Source organism: Rhagoletis zephyria, unplaced genomic scaffold (assembly GCF_001687245.7).
Source record: "Rhagoletis zephyria isolate East Lansing unplaced genomic scaffold, Rhagoletis_zephyria_1.1 Rzeph_scaffold_00371, whole genome shotgun sequence".
In the NCBI taxonomy this organism is placed as follows: Eukaryota; Metazoa; Arthropoda; class Insecta; order Diptera; family Tephritidae; genus Rhagoletis; species Rhagoletis zephyria.
Genome location: NW_016157455.1, coordinates 138,835 through 159,101, shown reverse-complemented (window position 1 = coordinate 159,101; position 20,267 = coordinate 138,835). Strand labels below are relative to the sequence as shown.

General features: G+C 38.7%; 3 protein-coding genes across 4 annotated transcripts in view; 2 read left to right on the top strand and 1 right to left on the bottom strand.

Moving 5' to 3' along the window:
• Positions 1-6,382, top strand: part of LOC108359299 (G-box-binding factor-like) — a 59,947-nt gene extending 53,565 nt beyond the window's left edge. Inside the window, exons 2-4 of the mRNA XM_017611108.1 lie at positions 4,486-5,008; positions 5,060-6,256; positions 6,321-6,382. Of these exons, the coding sequence (XP_017466597.1) occupies positions 4,486-5,008; positions 5,060-6,256; positions 6,321-6,382 (1,782 nt within the window). The remainder of the gene's footprint in view (positions 1-4,485; positions 5,009-5,059; positions 6,257-6,320) is intronic.
• LOC108359309 (uncharacterized) overlaps positions 5,654-20,267 on the top strand; it is a 16,705-nt gene continuing 2,091 nt past the window's right edge. Inside the window, exons 1-2 of the mRNA XM_017611122.1 lie at positions 5,654-6,649; positions 8,219-8,425. Of these exons, the coding sequence (XP_017466611.1) occupies positions 6,391-6,649; positions 8,219-8,425 (466 nt within the window). The 5' untranslated portion in view covers positions 5,654-6,390. The remainder of the gene's footprint in view (positions 6,650-8,218; positions 8,426-20,267) is intronic.
• The window catches only part of Nasp (Nuclear autoantigenic sperm protein), a 23,621-nt gene continuing 15,465 nt past the window's right edge, over positions 12,112-20,267 (bottom strand). The window contains exons 3-8 of one of the 2 annotated variants that reach the window (XM_017611121.1): positions 14,255-14,595; positions 13,678-14,179; positions 12,979-13,138; positions 12,581-12,861; positions 12,228-12,510; positions 12,112-12,197 (exon numbers count right to left, since the gene is read on the bottom strand). In XM_017611121.1, the coding sequence (XP_017466610.1) occupies positions 12,277-12,510; positions 12,581-12,861; positions 12,979-13,138; positions 13,678-14,179; positions 14,255-14,538 (1,461 nt within the window). In that variant the 5' untranslated portion in view covers positions 14,539-14,595 and the 3' untranslated portion in view covers positions 12,112-12,197; positions 12,228-12,276. Of the gene's footprint in view, positions 12,511-12,580; positions 12,862-12,978; positions 13,139-13,677; positions 14,180-14,254; positions 14,596-20,267 lie in introns of both variants that reach the window. The other variant, XM_017611120.1, reaches the window with a different exon arrangement.

Here is a 20,267-nt window from a genome sequence, read left to right as displayed (position 1 = left end):
CGTTCTCGTCCCAATGAAACATAAAAGAGTGCATATTTCATACATCGTTTTTAAGGAAGATTTTCTGAATTTGGGGAGGTTGCAGGAGGATTTTGGTCCCGTCTACTATAAGGGATTAGCTATTTATCCTTATTTATTTCACGTCAATAAACGAATGACAACTATACATTGATTTATTCAGCCATTTATAACAACTTTAATTGCTCTCGTAATTTAGAAGCATTCGTAGAATTTTCTGAAAATGTCCTCTTATTTATATGGAAATGGAGAATGTGATATTTTAATTGCTATTTGGGCTGAAAAACTACTCTCCAAAGGCAATAGGACGAATGCTCGTATGTATGTAAACCACGTACATATGCATAATTTACATATGCTCCACAGCACTTTTGTGGTTGTTGCTATTTTATGTACCAATGTTTGCATATTTTAGCAAATATTGCACAGAAAATAAAATTAAATTTGAACGCACATGATGTATGTATGCATGTAGATATACATATACATATGTATGTATTGTTTGTTGATAAACAGTATGTAGTTCTGTGACAGTTAATGAATATATATATGTACATAGGTACACTAGGATGCCTCATGTAAAACATTGCTGCAGTGGGATTCTTACAATCGCTATGCAAAACTTTCGTCGCCAAAATCCTCTAAATGAAAAAAGCGTGACCTAAAAGTATACAACATGAAAAAGTAACAGATGTAATGTGTAATCACACATATCTCGAAGTATAAGGGACGTGTACTGGGTGTTGCATATTGTTAGGCGCGCAAGCTATTCTTTTCGAGATTTTCGGCGAACAAAATAAGCGATAGCGATTTTCAGAATCCCACTGCTGAATTCCTAAGCAAATCATAATAAGTTTTTTTTTTTTGTTAATTAATAAAATTTACTAATCGATCTCATTGATAATAAGGTATTAAATAGACCTCTTAAAATAAAGTTTTTAATAAAAGCAACAGAGGCATATGTCTAGTTCTAAGTAAATATTTTTTCAGTAAATATCCTTGATGAGGGATGGAATGTGCTCGTAATGTATGTACATACATAGCAGAGATGGACGCGGAACTAAATATTCAAACCCGATACCGTCATTAAATTTTTAGGTCTTGAGCCCGCCCATCACAACATTTTTTCAGATTGGCTAAAAAAAAATAAAAATAAAAAATCAAAATTAATTTTAAATAACATAATTGAATATTTTGTTCCCGAATATCCTACTTTCATCATACTGAAAGATCTAGAATCTTCTGGTTATTCTATTTTGCTTACAGTTCATTTTCGCCTCTGTATAGCATTAATTTCATATAACGTTTTGAGAAAAAAATTTGGAATTTCATTAATTTCATATAACGTTTTGAGAAAAAAATTTGGAATTTCGGCAAGATGCAGGCTTTATCCTGAGTGTCGGAATAGGATTTGTAATGTTTTGAGTGTGTGACCCAGTCTGAACCCTTACGTGGTTAACGTTATTACTTAGTTAAAAAGCGCAAAAAATCGCCAAATATTATCAAAATTATTTTAAAATGATTTTCTTGAAAAAACAACAATTCAGGAACTTCTATGCGTTCTGTTCTATCTTGTTTCCAAATAAACCTTAATTTTTTCTAGTTTAGAAAAACGAGTTACTTGGTTCTTTTCTATTACACTACATATATGAACTTGCTTTTGCAGCCTGTGAATTAAGAGCGAAATACACCGCACAAGCGGCTTGTCAAACATACTTTTCCCATTTTGCCATAGACCATGCAAACATGAGTCGTTCAAGCACAGAATTTTAGTTTTCTTTCGGTTAACAATGTAAAACATTTTAGTTTTCTACCATTATTCTCCCTTACGTCTTCACTTGGTGAAATTTCAGTTGCAATTGAGGCGATTTTACCATCCACATCTCAAGCGGTTTGATCAAACGTCAACATGGCGGCCAGAAAATCAAAAAAATTTGATTTTTGCTCAAATTTCCCTCAAGCGGTTTGTCAAACCTTCAAACACCCCATAGACAGCACAAATGGCTTGAAGCAAAGGGAAATTTTGCTTGGTTTGTCAAGCCGCTTGTGTTGTGTATTTCGCTCTTTACTCTGTTCCCTTACAGCTGCAAGTTTTAAGTTTCTAAAGAGTTGTGTTTTGGCAATTTTTTAACGCATTTTCTTCCAAAATTTCGGAAATTTTTTTGCACGGAAAAAAAAATGCGTAATACAGTCTGATTAAAAAGTTGAAAATTTAGAAAGGTATGCTGCAGGTGCGATTAGAAATATTTTTACGAAAAATGGATTCACTAGTGGCGTTAGTGTTCTTATTACTAATCCTATTTAGATGAAATTAACTATAGTGAAATCCAACAGCTATTTTTGAGAGATATTCCATTGAAAATTATGTTAAACAAGTAAGAAAGTCTAAGTTCGGGCGGAGCCGAACATTAAATACCCGGCGCAAGTATTAAATATATGGTTTTTCACCTTTCCGAAAGCTACCGCTACAGCATAAGCCGGAGTGTATAAATTTTAAGTAAATAAGCGTCCTTAAATTTCGAAATATTGAAATTTCAAGCATTTCTGAAATTTACCGTTATATGAAAAGCGGCCTCAATTTTAGTCCGATTTCAACAATTTTCAACGGTTTGCTTTTATGTGGCAAGCACAATAACCATACCGAGCTTGGTACAAATATATGATCACAAGTGGGCGGTGCCATTTTCCAAAATTTTGTCATAAACGTATTTCATGGTAAAGAATTGTTGCAACCAACAATTTTGAATAAATTAGCTTCAATATTTACTGGCGCAGTTTTCGTATTTCTGAAAATTACCGTTATATGGGAGGTAGGCGTGGTTATTGTCCGATTTCGCCCATTTTCAATACCATCCGTCCTACGCCCAAAAGAAGTTCACGTACCAAGTTTCGTTAAGATATCTCAATTTTTACTCGAGTTATCGTGTGCACAGACGGACGGACGGACGGACGGACGGACAGACAGTCACCGCTTAATCGATTTCTCTTTTCATTCTGATCATTTATGTATACATTTGTCTATATCTATCTCGATTCGTTTTGCCTGTTACAAACAACCGTTATGTGAACAAAGTTATAATACCCTTGTGCACAAGTGCGCTCGGGTATAAAAATTGCTACTAACTTTAAAGACGACTTAATCTTAACTACGACTGTGGGACACTGGACATACGTATGTGAGTCGGTTATGTATATCTAAGTATGTATGTATGTGTGCTTTGTATATTTGTAGTTATGTTCAGTAATTTGTGTATTCAAATATCCATATTTTCGAATATTTTTTAAAATTTGTATTGTGGTAACTTCTCCTGTTAATTGTTTCATTTTAAGATTTCATTGTTGTTCTTGTATAAATTAAAAATATTTGTATATTAATGTATATTTGCATGTATAGTCTTTCAGTTCATTTCCATCTCCTTCTGTAACTCCCCTTCACACCATAGATTAAAACACTGTGCACGCAGTCTGCCGTTTTCTCCTTAACTATCTATTTTGTGTGTTCGTGTTACTTCCGGTTTTGGTTTTCAGTTATCACTGTACAAAATAATAATGAAACTTAAATGGTCTAAAGATTTTTTTTGTTTTTGTTTTTACTTCTCTCTGTACTAGTTAAGTGAGTGAAATTTTTTCAAAGAATTCACAAATCACTAACTCTAAATTTTCTATCTACTTTTTTTTCATTTCTTTCTACTTTTTAGCTTGAAGCTAACAAACAAAAATATAAAACGCAAGAACAAGCCGTAGTTGAAAAGCTTAAGCTGAAAAATAAACACAAAACACGGAACTAATTCGAAAAACACACACAAACACAAGCACACAAATGCACAAATACACAGAAAATTAGAGTTTTGTAAAAGTACACTGTTTTTAGTAGTGAGATTTTGATTTTTAGTAAAAAAAAAAACCTAACAACAAAACCTGGAAACAGAAACTGTTGTACGCAATTTTAAATAACAACTGAACAAATTGTAGCATACTTTTAGGCACACAACCCATATTTGTAACTATAAGTTAAACCAAGCAACACTATCGCGCATAAAAATCACCTTCATTTAGTAAAAAATATAACTACAAAACCATTTTACACGAAACGCACACGCAATCTACCCAGACTACCCATAAAGCTCAGCTTTTCGCAACTTCTTATTTGAGAAACGCACAAAAATTAATTTCAAAACTAATAAAGTGCACCAAAGCCATACACCAACACCATCCACACCGCCGACAAACGACCATACCGATCTATACTTTCTACATCACCAACCGAACCACCAACCACCACACAGAGACCGCGAAGCACTGCAACACATTTCCAAAAAAAGTACAAAAGCGAAAATAACCGAAGCGACAGATACTTCTGCGAAACCCGCAACCACAACTACAGCAACAATAACAGCGACCACCGGACTCAAAAATATGAGCCTCAATAAAATCAAAAAACGCGACACAGACTTATGACTGGTAAAGACACGGGTCGGTTCGGCCAGTTTGGGCGGCGGCGGCGGCGGCACTGGCAGTCGCTACAAAGTGACCGCACGCTGCGTGCCAGAAGTAAGCATAACCTCACCGACCAACGGGCATTATCATGAATTACAGGCACCATCGACGACATCATCCGCTTCACCATCGTCCACGTCAACGCCATCGCCATCGCCATCGCCACAACCACCAGCAGTCACATCGCATGCGCATTCGCAACAGCTCGCCAATCATCACTCATCCGAACAGCTGCCATTAAAAAATCCAACAGCACAACAGTCACAATCAGAAAATCAACTTCAGTCGCATCCACAGTCACATCACAAACAACAACAACAACAACAACAACATAATAATAAACAACATCATAAGAAATCGAAAAGCAAGCAAAGTAGCGACAGCAACAGTCACTGCTATAGCAACTACAACTACAACATCAACAGCATTAATAATAGCAACAGCCACAGCCATAGCCAACCTAACCACAATAGTAGTAACAGTAACAGTAACAGTAAATCTTATCTGCTGCGCAGTAAACACACTAACAACATTTATTCGTCAGGAGCCACACTGGTCGAGGAAGAGGACTTCAATGAATTAACAGCGGTACCTACAGCGACAATTGTGATAGCGACAAACGTCAACGGTAAAGTGCGCGTGAGTCCACAAATAAGCGGCAACGTCTCAAGTTCCGATACTGGCGTGGTCACCAGCAAGAGAACGGGTCGTCATCTGCCAGCGCCTTTAAAGCTGACCACCATCACACGCCCAGGTCCGTCGTCAACGAAAAATGCGCTAAAACGCCAACAGGCGACCCAGCAGCAACAGCAGAAGCAGACGAGCCCCACATCAGCCTCAGTAAAATTGACGGCCCAAGCCAGCGAAGAGAGCCAACTCACTGAACTGACGCCTTTGGTAGACACCGACGATAAAACACTAAGTCACAGCCCAGTAACGCCCACATTCTCTTCGAATACGAACACCGCCAGCTCAACACAGCGTTCGAATAGCACAGCGATCGCCGCTTCTGTATCGCCGACTAGTATTGGTGTGGCCGCAACAACACAGTTTGGTGGCGGCTTAACGCCCGCCACGTCCGCAGCAAGCATTAACGCCACAATCGGCGCAGCGAATTCGCCAAACGTTTACGGTCAACAGTCCAGCGTACCGGCCGCGCCAACGGCGCCTCCACCTACAGTGGTTGCCGCAGCTGCAGCTGCTGCCGCCGCCGCCACCACCACAACCTATAGTCACAATTCGAAGACCACCCGCTCCTGGCCGGTGATCTATCGCAATCCACATCACTACGACTACGAAGCGCTCTACGTACAGGCCAACAGCGGCAGCGGTAAATCTACAACCGGCAGCAATCATCACTACCACCACCAGCCGCCAAGCCATTATCAAACTGGTAGCAGCGCTTTTAAACAAAATTGCTACTCAAATCAATTTGCGCAATCGATATTATATACGTCCAGTAATGAGGACTTGAGCGCAATCAATGAGCACGGCAGTAGCGGGGGCGGACTCAATGGTGTGGCTTGCGGTGCGTCCGGTGGCAGCGGCACCTTCGGCATTGGCAACGGCCACAGTAATCACCAAAACAAATCAACAAATAGCAATACACAAACGACGTGCTACTACTTCGCGCCCAGTCGGCACAACAGCATTTATGAACACCCCTCGGCGGTGGTACAAAACTCGTTTCACTTCGATCCAACGGCGGCAACAAGTGCAGCCGCAGCAGCGGCTGTTGAGAGTTTGAGACGCAGCAATAGCATTCTGTTGCGAAATAGTAGCTGCGCCAAGGCGCTGAACCAAAGTGGTGGTGGCGGCGGCCTTATCGATGGCTCAGCTGGTGGCCTGGGCACGCCAACGTCACTGAATTCAGCTATGGATATGGGCAGTGGCACAGACGCTTCGTCTTGTTGCTCTAACTGCTGCGTCGGCCCACCGCCGGTGCTATTTCTGTTCGTAACACTGTTGATGACCACCAGTGCGACAGCTATGCTCTGCGCCGCCATTATGACTGATCATTGGGAACATGTGACGTGGGATCGCAATAGCTTGGATAGATATATGAATCGTTCAGGCATGCAGTTAGAGTGGATGTTGGACGACAAGGTGGCAATGTTAAAGCCGGACAAGAAAAGTAAGTGTAAAAGTGAAGCTTTACAGGGTTAAAGGCGATGTCAACTAGTCTACACTATTAAGCAAATGTAAGTGATGCAGTGAAGAAATTTTTTAAGAGTACTAACAAATGTTCAGCTGGGGAAGATAAAGCTTTTAAATCTTATGGCATCTTCATTCACTACAGTTTTAGCAACAAACCAATTGGACCTTGAAGCTATAGCTCTCGCATTCACTCCCTCACGTGTGGAGGGGACGGAATACTTATGAACGATCTTCAGGGAAAAAGGTCTGTAACAGCTGAGCTATAAGACCCGCCTTCAATTATCTGATTTTATTCCACTTCTGAAAATTAGTTATTTGTTACAACCTTTTTGATCGGATTCCCAATGCTACTGGAAGCGTTATACTTTTATGTTCCCCAGAAAGTTCAACATCGCCTTCAGAAGTAGTGGGTGGATGTGGCCACATTGAACCTAGACTTCTCTCTTGTCTTCTGCAAACTACATCACACTCGGTGAGAATGTTACGTGGTGTCTCACTGGTCGAGTCGCAGAACTAGCACGGATCATTTTACCATGTCCCCAGCTTATGTAGATGTCCGCTTAGTCTGCAGTGCCCTCTAAGGATACCTGTTACAATTCTAAGCCTATGTTTTGGGAGATTAACCAAGCTTTGGAATCTCTTTTTGTTAAACTTTCCCAGTAAACTCTTTGCCTGACGCATCGCTCCTGAGCCATGCAAATGTATATCTCTCTGTGTGTTCCTCTCCCTCCAAAGCTCAACCTTTATGAAGTCGGGAAGTACTCTCAGCAAGGGCTCGGGCCAACTGTATTAATGGCTGTCGCCTTTCTTGTGAGACAGTCCGTGGCCTCGTTACCCCCTATGCCGCCTCGTACCCACGCTAACTTGATGTTATTGTGTCTGCCAAGGGAGTTGAGCGTTGACTTCATAAGATAGGAGAACCTGGGGTGTCACCTGGCGGTCGCTCCGAATTATGATTGTCTCGTTTATGTACGCTCTATTCATGATTTTCTCCGCACAAAGATATATGGCGTACACTTCTGCCTGAAAGATGCTCGGATATTTTGCGATATGAACAGGGATCCTATTACCTCTGGGGCCTTCCAGTCATCTATGTACTAATGCAGCGTGCCACCCAGAAGTAGTAGTTCTTTTGGCGGGGCTCAAGCTCGAGGGCTACTTCCAGCGCCGTCGCCAGTTCAGTTTTGGCTGGGTCTATGCTAAGCCCTAACTTGGCACACCAACAACCTTTGTTAATCTTAACCTTTTTGGATGATGTCACAAAGAGTGCTCTCAACCAACCCTCTGACAATGATCACTATGTCGTCCGCATAGTCTTGGTAGCGGATACCTTTGGTGGGTGATAGGACCCTGCCAGAGGGCAGAACTTTTTAGTTTGTGGTTGTACCCCGCTTGGTTTCAGCAATTGTAGTATGCAGCAGCGCATCTGCATATTCATTTTCTCAGGATTCTTTATGTATTTACTTATTTTAATAAAATGCACCATTCTTATCACACTGCCTAAAAAAATTCTGATTTTAATATTTATCTTTCTACACATTTACAGTGGAATATCGCTTTCGGCGAGACACCGTTTTTCTGGTACCCATGCACGGTGGCATTTGGACCCTTTGCATAGACTTGCCGATGCCAGAATTACAAGAACTGCGACGACATCCAAAATTTCCACGCGGCGCACCACCTTGCGTCAACTATCTGGCCGGCTCGATGGAGAATGCTCGTGGCGAAGAGCAGCGAAACGATTGGCAACATAGTGAGTCCCAGACCTCATTGCAGCCCCATTTAAGTACGTATGGTACAATCTATGTGTATTCCAACAGAAAGCAAACAAAAAAAAAAAAACACACCAAAAAACACAAATAGATTTTAAAATTTTTTCAAAATTATAATTTGCGTAAAGAAAAAATTCGTTATCAATTGGCATTACACACTCACACTGCATTCTATCACTAAATGCAATTTCTACTATGTGCAATCAATTAAAGAGAAAAGAAACTTTACTTTCATATGTACATATCGAATGCTAGATTCAACTACCGTACTATCTTTAGTATCTTCTAGGCAGCAACTTAACTACTCGTAGCTACATAAATATTTAACGTATTGCATAGTTGAATCTTCTGAACCACATAACAGATAGTTAATTGTATAGCAATGTTCTACCATTCATCAAATGCATATGTAGTCAATTTATTTGTTGTAGTTTGCCCAAGCATTGCAGCTAGTATTGTTGACCCGCCTTCAATTATCTGATTTTATTCCACTTCTGAAAATTAGTTATTTGTTAGATACCGTTAGATTACTTCAGTATGATGCTTTTCAAAACAGTAGTAAAGTAAGCAAATCGAATAGAAAAATACTGCAAAATATAATACTATGTATGTATATAGGGTTCCTAGACCACCCGTCTACCCCATCCAAAATGGGGGAAAATGATTTTTATTGAAAAACGCAGAGATAAGATCTACCAAATTAGGGATGCTCTATTTTTAGTGTTAGTATTACCGACTTCCAGTTTCGTCTGGAAGCGGGTTAAATATACCGGAAATTCATTATCTTAACCGGAAGTCCTTTCCAGAAAAGTTTCCCACCAAACATATTTATTTTTGTTCGCAGAGTCCGAATCTGTGGTAAAAATATGTATTTCCTACTTAAAAAATTAACTTCCGTCCAGTTTAATCCACATTCGGTCGAAACCGGAAGTCGTTAATAGAACAAAATATAGAGCGTCCCCGACCTGGCGATTTATATTTTTTTGTTTTCCAAAAAAAACATGTTCATCCATTCCGAAATCCAGATAATTTAGAGTTCCGCATGCGAATCTGTAGTAAAAAGATGTATGTCTAATTAAAAAAAAAAAAAATGGACTTCCGGCCTGTTTAATCCAATTCCGGTCGGTAGTACCACCAAAAGAAGAGCATCCCTGATCTGATTGCTCATATTTTTGCGTTTTTTTTTTTCAATAAAAAAACATTTCCCCCCATTTTAGAGGGGTTGGAGGGTGGTCTAGAACACTCTCTATATACATTTATGTCAATAGGATAAAAGTAAACCCAGAATATTTCTATCGACCTCGCAATTCGCTTTTGAGTGCACGAAGATATCGAAACTTTTACGAGCCAGTGGGGAAGGTCTGCCCGAGCTGTTTGAAACCATAAATCAGGAAATTACTGACGTACGCATATCACTCTGGCAACCATTATTATTACTGATTACCGGAACGTCATCACCATACAGATAAGTTAGAGTCTGAACCTCCGCCGATCATGCGACAAGATGGTTCTCGTCGCGCAGCTCTTCCAGGACGTCCTGGATGTGTCCCCTTGCAAATCGAACGAAACGGTGGATCGTGATCTCTGCAGTCCCCGATGCTGTTTAATCTGTATATGAATAAATTCCCTCGCCGTCAGCTGTGGTTTACCTTATTCGCTCGCGCCGACGGATGGTATATCATGCCGATGGATCAAAAGATCGACGGCCTGCGCGAGATAACTATCTCTTCCGACTCCGCTACATTCTTCAATGGTAGGAACCTACAAATTTCAGTGTAGACGGCAGAAACCAGTTCTCATTGGGGACATTTAGAAATTTCAGCACCACCTACTGATCCAGACTGGCATTGAAAAAGCAGCTTTGGAACGAGTTCATTTTGGAATGGCATCGTGGTGAGCATCCCAAAAACGCACTATTTTGTAACGAATTGCCACCCAGGCATGTATGAAGTCACTACTCGACTAGAAGGAGACGTACGTAGACCCTCCATCTTCGAAGAAGCGGTACGGCAGAGCATTGAGCGAAGTAGAATTAGGCAAGAGGCACGTTGCACCTTCGCGCAGAGACTTTCGGGTTAGGGCTTCCGGGTCAACAGTTACTTCTCGCGTACCCACAAGTGCACTTGATACCTTTTTGCATGCCAATCTAACTCGACGATTCGAACACCCGAAGTGATTTTCGCAGGACTGCTTCAAAACCAACTTAACACCATTAAGGGACTTCTGCAAAGACCAAAACACTTGATAATTTGAGCGTGAAGGATTCGGGATATATGGTGGAGGCATCATCAGAACTTCACAACCAAGATTACTCCGCTTGCTTGGCCATGTCGTTCGAACGGACAATGACGCTGGAGTTCTGAAAGTATTTAACGCGGAACCCGCTGGTGCTAGCAGAGAAAAGACCAAGTGAAAAAGGAATTGGCACAGAAGAGAGCCGACTGGCGAGCTTTATTAATTTCTACCAAAATCGCTCAGGGGGTTACAGGGCTAAATAAGTAGAAGACAGCAAAGAGGCAATTCGGGCTCTAGCACCGCTCATGGAACGATCCTAACTGACTGGCTAATACGTTGGCTAGGCAGATCACCCTTGAGGTCATTTCTCCTCACAGGGAGGGTAAAAAGATTCCTGTGTCAATCTGTGGACTGCTCTTGGACCGATGAGCCAACTATAAGCTCAACGAGCCGTTACCGTTTCAGAAATAATCTAAGAAACGCCTTATTGAGCCCCTGACCTGGCAGTCACCTAATATGGCCCTTACTATTAACAGCAAAGGAACGGAATTTTAAAGCTGATAGCGTTGTGTTCTTCATTTCAAAAGCGCACACCCCGAATCATTGTACTTTTTCTTAAGAGGTTGTACGATGGCCACTTAAACTCAAGCGACTTCCCCAATATTTGAAGGTGTTTTTTTTTTCATAGGACTTCTTATTTCCTTAATTAGCAGTTGGTACATTAAAGTGTTAAAAGTTGGATCTAAAAGTTTCGATTTATTAGCAGAACCCACCATAGCCCCAAAGAAAAGTTTTCATGATTCATTTTGAATATAAATTTAAAAGTTTGTATTGTCCAACTTAAAACTACAGCTCATTTTTTATAGAGCAGCGGTACAGAGATATCTTCAAATCGAACTTTTAAGTAAAAAAAAACACAATACAAACATTAGCATGAACTATTATTAATAAGTTATGTACGTAGATATATGTATAAATATATATTATTAATGCATACGTTTACAACTAGTTGCTATTAAGAGAATATAAACGAAAAATCGCTACTGGCAGTAGAAAATTTAAATTTAAATTCAAAGAAAATTTTAGAGAAGTAAAAAAGGCAATTCAATTTTTAACTGCAAGTCATGCCGACCAAAATAGTGCAGCTGCAAAAATAATATGAAAACTCTGTGTGTAGGTAAATGTGTATGTAGTTGTACGGTTAAATTACAATGCAAGGACAGAAAGTGCGGCAGCCAGTTGAGAATAGATGGAGAAATGAAAGATAAAATTATTCACTTTGGCTACTCAAATATGCATTAAAAAGTGGAAAGACCGATAAAACTGCTGCATCAATTTAAAACTACCAAACAATGCACCGACACAAAAGGCTTAAGCGTTTTCTTGAGCAAGCAAAAAAATGTATTATTTTGACCGTATGAAGGAATTTGTTTTATTATTTGTTAGTTTTTTGTTTCCCTACACTTTTGTTTGCATATGTAACTGAATTAATAAATATGAACGGAATGCAGCAGCAATTTACATACACTAAAGCTTGCGCTCGCTAATCAAAAGATACAAACAAAAATACGAAAGAAGTTCAAGTGGCGCGAAGGAATTAAACAGCTGGCCGTTTGGCTGGTGATGCCGCCGCTTCAGCCTCCGAACTCTGCTCATCGGGCTTCTTGCGCTTAATCAAATGTGAAATGTCTGTAGGCTTAGCTGCTGAACTGGAGGAAGATGCGCCCGCTGCCGACGTCGATGACGACGACGAGGGTCCAGCGGCATCCTTTTGCTCCGAGTTGATGGGTTTAATGTAACTGTCCAATGCAGCGCGCACCTCAGCTATGTTCTGCATTAAAAAAAAAAAAGAGAAGCAAATAAATAATCGTTAAGCGCATGACCAGCATTTACACTTTTACCTGCGCTTGTGTGTCTTCAATTTCGGCGATTTTAGCCCAAATTTCTTGTTTTGTCTCCTCCATATCTTGTATGTTGTTCTTCTGCTTTTCGCTGAGCTCCTCCTCGTTAGCTTCCAGCTCTTTTATTTCGGCATCAATCAAAGTGCAGGCATCCTTTAGCGATTCAGCACCTTCTTTATTCAGCTGCTGCATCAGATATGTAAGACCAATTTTGTAGTGTATTTCTGCCATCGCGCGACGATAATTTGTAGGCAATTCACTGTAAATTTTTAGTGCCTTCACTGTATATGTATGTATGTATGTGGATAGATGAGAAAAGAATTTTTAGTTTATTTTCGAATACTTTGCGAAAATACAAAAATAAATATATGTGAAGCTGTTGAATTTTTTTCATTTACCGTAATCCTCACGTGCCGCCTCGGGCAAGTTGTTCTCAAATTCGATATTAGCTAACTCTGTTTGCACCTCAGCAAGGTTGGGTAGACCGCTTGTACCTTGGCGTATGAATATTTTGGCAGCCAACTCAAGGATTTCCCAGGCCAATTGCAGATTCGAAGCCTACGGGTTACGCGTGAAGCAAAAAAAAAAGAAATAGTTAATGAGTTTAAATTGAGACAAGTGTAACAAAAGGGCTGATAGCCGCCTGAAGCAATCACTTTGAAAACTACACAGTGGAGGAGACAATATTTAATTTTCAAAATTAATTGCTTGTTGCAATATTTAAAGCGGATACGATTACCTTATTTAAAATTTAACCCTAATAAGAGTATTTTATTATTTTTACTTTCGTTGTATTTTTTTAATTTTATTTATAGTGATTATATTTTTCTCATTTCTAACTGCCTATTTTGTCCCCAAGTGCGTATGTTCGTTCACTCATTGCCTAAGTTGGTAAAATGGAATAGGCCCCTCTAGCAGATGTGGCATAATACACCCGCTATCAACACCCCCGCTGCTGCACCGCCGGACACCTACATAACTAAGTACAAACACTCTTTGTTTGAGTCAATTCCCAAATTCAATTCAGTTCAATTGCATTTGAGGCGCACAAAACACGTACTTATATTAAAATGAAATTAGCTTCAAGTACAACTCACCGCTTCATTCTCTTCCTCATCGTCCTCTTCGCCGGCATCTGCATCGCCATTCGAAGTGCTTGGCTTTTCGCCATCCAGAACAGGTGCGGCAACAACTGGGGTGGCCGACTTGCCATTGGCTGCCCCCTTTGAGGCTTTCTCCTCCTTCTGCTTTTCCTTCTCCTCCACATCAGCAGCACCACCATTAGCATCATCAGTGCTACTTACTTGCCCATCTTCGACAGGCTTTTCAACAGCAGGCGATTTTTTTGCTTCAGCAGGCTTCACTATCTCACCGCCCGTTGAGTCTGCCACATCATCATTCTCTTTGATGTCATCCAGCTTGACTTTTGCTGCTGCGCCATTTGAACTTGCTGCCACCGCACCATTACTGCCTTCCGCTGCTGCTTCATCGTCATCACCCTCAACGCCATCTTCGTCATCATCCTCGAGTTCTTCTTCGTCGGGCACATCGATGACTTTGTTTTCATCCAAAGCCAAGGCAATCAATGATTTGGCATAGCTACAATGGAAAGAAAGTGGAGTGAAATGAAATTTAGTATAGAGGCAGTGCACATAGAAACGAAAGTGTGCTTACAGCAAGTATGGCATGCCCAATTCATCTGACTGCTCGCCGTACAATTCTTCATACAAGGCGCAAACTTGACTCAGCTCATCTGCTGCCTCAACATAGCTCTTTACAAGAAAATTACGCGAACCATGACTGTACAACTCCTTGGCGTTGAGAATTTTTTCGGCGCGCTCCTGCTCGACAATTAAATCTGTGGTAATGGCAGCATCCGCTACAACCGACGATTCACTTGCTTCTGTGACTTTGACGCCATCGGTGGCTACAACAGGAATTTGCTCCTCTGCAGACATTTTGTAACAATATTACTATTTGCCTTTAGAACTTGAAGTGATTTGTGTGGGATAAAACTAAAAGAAGAGATATAAAAACAGATTTGGTGTGATTGAGATGCAAAGGATTTTTTTTTAGATCGAAGTCAGTATTTTAGTTAGGTTGGGAATAGACAATCGGCTGCATATGCATTTTGGAGAAATACGTAAGAACAGTTAATTCTTTTGGATGCGTGCATCAGGTTCAACAATTCAAATGCAATATTCTAGAAAGCCAACAACTCAAGATTCTTCTTGCCACGTAGGTTGTACCTGCAACTCTTTTAAACAACTTTTTCTATATAACTAAAGCTTAATACATACATACTTACCTTTGCTTGTATAAGTAGTTATGCATGATTTGATATAGATATAGAAAACAAACATACACACACATAGCACAACAATATTATATAAGCACACTTTAATACACATCTTTTGCGAGATCAAATCATGCTTAACAGTTTCATAAATATCCGAGTTAAGTCCAATTTAGAATAATTAAAAAAAATAGAACATTAACCATTATATCCTCACAATATTAAATAAGCCGCATTCCAATATACATTCATTCATTTTCAAACCGGACGCTTAACTAAATTTTACATCCCTGATTTGCTTCAAAATTTGTTAATACATCGGTTCTTAAAACTGAAGTATTATGGGGGAGAATATAACGGTTAAATATCAAGATTTATATTTCTAGATCATTGCGAAATCGTTGTCTTTTGATTTTTATTTTTTTGTGAAATTTTCGATCATATTTCACTGATTTAAATCTTTTATGCTCTAAAACATTAACACCCAAATTCTTAAAAAAATAAAGAAGACTTTAACTCTTTTATAAATCGAAAATTTGTATGAAAATGTCACTTTATAAAGCTTTTTAAACCCATTTTATTTTTCTCATTTTCATTGTTGGTGTTTCCGACAGGGTAGGAGTGTGATGAAATGTGGAACGCTTTTCCATCATCCCTTGTCAAATGTGGTTTGGAGGCAAACCGGTTTCGGCGTTGTGCCATCTGCAGTGTCATTTTTCGTTCTTATGAATAAGGCCATAAATCTATAAATAACGGTTAAATATGTGGAATACAAAATTAGAGTTCAAAAATAACGATCTTTCTTGATCGAAAAAAAAAATAGAAATCATAATCAGGCAGGTTCTGCAATTCACTTCCGAGTGAATTTCAACCCCTGCAAATATGAATTCAAAGCGAATTCGACTCAAATTCACTCGGAAGTGAATTACAGAACCAGACTAAATATAACGGTTAAATTTGATCGGATAAATAAAAATCAAAAATAATGATAAAAAAGGAATCAAAAAAGTAAAAATTAAAAAGATAATGTTTATCCTTGATCGAAAAAATAAAAATCATAAAATAATGGTTAATCATGAACAGGAAAACCGAAATCACATTTTAATGGTAAAATTATGATTTTTTCGATAAAGATCATAGCAGTTGCGATCCCTGCAAAGTATTCCAACGCTTTTTGAATTTTTTAAGGTTAGAAGTAAATAAAATAAAACTTGATAAAACCATGATAAAAACAAGCATCTATTTTCGAAATTTAGAGCCTTAATAGCCATATAGCTCTTGTCCTCTGAGAAATATGTAAAATTTAGCGAGTAAGTGTTCTCTTGTTGAACTCTTTCCATGAAAAAAAAAAATTTAAGAAACTTCATCATAAAAGCAAAAATGCTGGAAAAAACTTTGCCACCTTTTTCATAATTGATCATAATTAATTATAAGAACGATAAATTTTCTTTCTTTCAAATATGGTAATCCCGGTTGAAATTATTTGTTTAACATTTTCAAAGATCATTTTAACATTCTAATAGTTATTTGTAGCACTATAACCTTGTGGGTTTGGTGAAGCAATTTACAAAAAGTCAATGGTTTCGCCAGTAGTATGGCGGCATTTATTTAAAATACTACTCTGTTCGAATTTTAAAATTATATTGCTGGCAAACGTCAGACCGTCTCTCAATGATTTTACCTTGTAATGTTGTTATCATGGTCAGTAGTATATATGTAAGTACACTGATGTATGACCAAATGTATGTTTTTTAAACTGCGTGCACACATGTACGCGCGTAAACGCATTTTACTGCTCTTAAAAAATTCATAAAGGACATTTTTACGGTTCAACTACTTTAGCGATACTTCATCCTGTTGCCGACAAATTTCATCAGGAGCAACGGCAATCGGACTTATCAAAACGAATGGATGAGTGCGAAAGCAATATGTAAGCCTGCTGTTCTCGTACTTCCTTCGGCTATGCACCAGTTTGCAATGTTGCTTTACCTTTAATTTTCATTTTTAAGCGCAATAATATTACATACATGCATACATGCATTACGTATGATAGGTCCAGAAGTAAAGTGTACCAACTAGCATTCACTTGTCTCGTTGTAAAATTACATGCGTGTATCCTACAAATTAAAATTGTGTAAAAATTACAGCAACCGGTGGAACAATGCATGAAAGGAGGCGGAGGTTACTCAAAACGGAAAGCGTTTTAACACAAGATATTGAGAATAGTCATTCCCATAAACCGTTTAAATTGCTTCGTTTTGAACGTTACATGTTTTCTATTGAAAGGTTTTCTCTTGGGAAATTCCCTATACCTCTTTTCTGTCTTTCTGTGTCTAACCCCTTTCCACTTTCTATTTCCTTCCCTCTAATTTCCCTCTCACGCTATCTCCTTCGCCCTCAGACTCTTTCTCCCTCTATCTCGCTCACATCGTTGCCGAATTGAAGATTTCGACGTACTTTTTACGTTTTTTTTTGCTCATTCACGTTGCGATGAGTTTTTCCCCCCGTAATGATGATTTTTATTTTAGCTTTCCACTTAATAACATATACATATGTGTCTACATAAGTATGTATCTATGTAAAAAATTTGTAAAAGGTAAACATAATCCAAAATACAACCATGCATTTATCTAGTTTTGTTCTACAGCCGCACTTTTTAACTTCACCGTTAATTTGCACTGCTGACACTCATGTGAAAAAGACAGAGAAATAGCAGAGGGAATTTGTTCAGTCAATATTATATCACTCTCTATCTCCCTCACTCTATGTCCCTCACTCTCTCTTCCTCTATCTCCCTCACTCTCTCTCTCTCTATCTCCCTCACTCTCTCTCTCTCTCTCTCTCTCTATCTCCCTCGCTCTCTCTCTCTCTCTCTCTCTCTATCTCCCTCGCTCTCTCTCTCTCTCTCTCTCTCTATCTCCCTCGCTCTCTCTCTCTCTCTCTCTCTCTATCTCCCTCGCTCTCTCTCTCTCTCTCTCTCTCTATCTCCCTCACTCTCTCTCTCTCTATCTCCCTCACTCCCGCTCTCTATTTCCCTCACTCTCTCTCTATCTCCCTCACTCTCTCTCTATCTCCCTCACTCTCTCTCTATCTCCCTCACTCTCGCTCTCTATTTGCCTCACTTTCTCTCTATCTCTATCTCCCTCTCTCTCTCTCTATTTCCCTCACTCTCTCTCTATCTCCGTCACTCTGTCTCTCGTATCTGTCTCTCGTATAAAACATGATTGCACCCAAACTTTTTTGTTGTTGTTGTTGTAGCAGCATACAACCCAGTCGGAAAAGTAGTAATGCATTACATGCGTGATAAATAATAGAATGTATTTCTTATGCGTTCTCGATAATATTACTTCGCTATATAATCAGCATTCTAATGTATTCAAGAAGTTCCAAAAATTTCATATTAGAACACATTCGCTTCTCGATACTAGGTAATGCAAAATTGAATGCCCCATTTTTTTCTGCACATCGCCCTGGGGAAAAAAAATACATTTTCGTATGTGAAAAGGGTTGTTTTACTGATTACTTTTTTCGATTACTATACATTACATTTTCCCACTGGGAAGTTCCCCAAAGAGTATTTGTGGAGTGTTGCTGGAGTGACGGTCCTTGGCCAAATATAAATCTGGGTCGTTCCGGTTACGTAGACCCGACTGTCGTCGGAACGCCCAAACTTTTTTCTCAACATACAGTGTTCAAATAAAACTGGCACGCTCAACTTTTTTCTTTCATATATACATATGTATGTCCTGCAAACCATTTTTTAAGAGTATTCTGACCTCATCCGACTTTTTGCCGAATTTTCTAAAATGAAATGAACTGTGCACACTTCGATTCTTTTACAAGATTTAGGAGAAAAATCGCTAAAGCAATAAATAACGTAGCAACGTGAAGAATTTCTTGCAGTATTTTTCATAATTTTCTTTCTTTTTCGTACAGAAATTTCTTTACGATTCGTGTCAACCACTCCGTATTATTTGCTTTGAAGATTCGTAAAAAAAATTAATACAGAAATGAGATACTCCTAAAGATTTCGGGAACTTTGGTTTGCAGGGTAGTCATACGGCTTAATGCTTACACTCTATTTTTTTAATCTCTTCCTATCTACGAATCATCTGCAACTCATTTCTTTCTAAGAAACCTCCGATCGATATCCTTGTAGAGTACCTTTTTTATTAAGTATTAATTTTCATTTACTTTTTGAGGAATGCAGTTTATTAATATTTGTTTCGATTACAAAATAAATTGGTTGCAGTTACAAACGCAAATAAGTATGTAGATTTACTGACACTTAATACATATACATAATTAACTGAATTTTGAATAATGCAACTTAAGAACTTTCTAAGTTGAATAAAATGATTTGACACTTTAATGTAGGCATTTGTGTATATATTGCTAACGCAACGATAATTCTTCGTAAAATTATCAAGAAATTTTAAGGTATATATAAAATGTATATGTAAATTACTGAATATTGAATAATCAAAATTGATTCCTTTTTATGCCGCTTAAAACGATTTGACATTATAATGTATACATACATATATTTCTAACTCAACAATAATTTTTCGCAAAACTATCGAGAGATCTTAATTTATGTATAAAATGTATATGTATATGTATAATCAATTTAAATTTTACGCATTATGTGATTTTTCTTAACGTTTACAATTTATGATTAACAAGCGTTGTTCTGCAATACAATTTTTAAGATCTTTTATATATATATATATTTTTTTTTTTTGCTTTCTTTAAATAATATTTGGACTCGTGTGGAGATGAGCTTTTTGATTACTTATTTCGCCTCAACCCAAACATATTCCTTGCGCGGCCTACCACGCTTGCCAGTCAACACCTTCTTGGGCACGCCCAATGCTCGCTTCATCAGTTTGCCATCGACCAATTTCGTAATAAGCGGCTTCTTTGCTTTGGGTCTACGGCCAACGCCAGCAGGGCGACCACGCTTTCTTTTTTCGACACCCTCTGTCTCTGTACCGTTCGTATTGGGTGCAGTATTGATATTTGGACTTGCCACTTGCTTGGTGGCTTCACTTTTACGCGACTTCGCCATTTTTTTGATTCGAGTCCTTAGCAAAGCTTGTCTTCTTGGTTAACCGTTAGTTGTGTTATTTTGTTCTGAGCTGTTTTTTGTTTCGGCTTTTCAATATTAAGTCGAACGTTTATGTGTCGACACGTCAAAAATTGTTTGTCTGTAATAAAAAGCGAAAAAAGCAGTGGTAAGTGATGAGGATTGGTAGCAGTGGCAGGCAGGCAGCAAACACATAAGAAGTGAGAATATGTTTTGTTTGGGCGCCAATTGAAATAATCTACATATTTACATTAATTAGTGTCTTGAACCAGTATACAAGTATCAAGAATTGCAACTTTAAT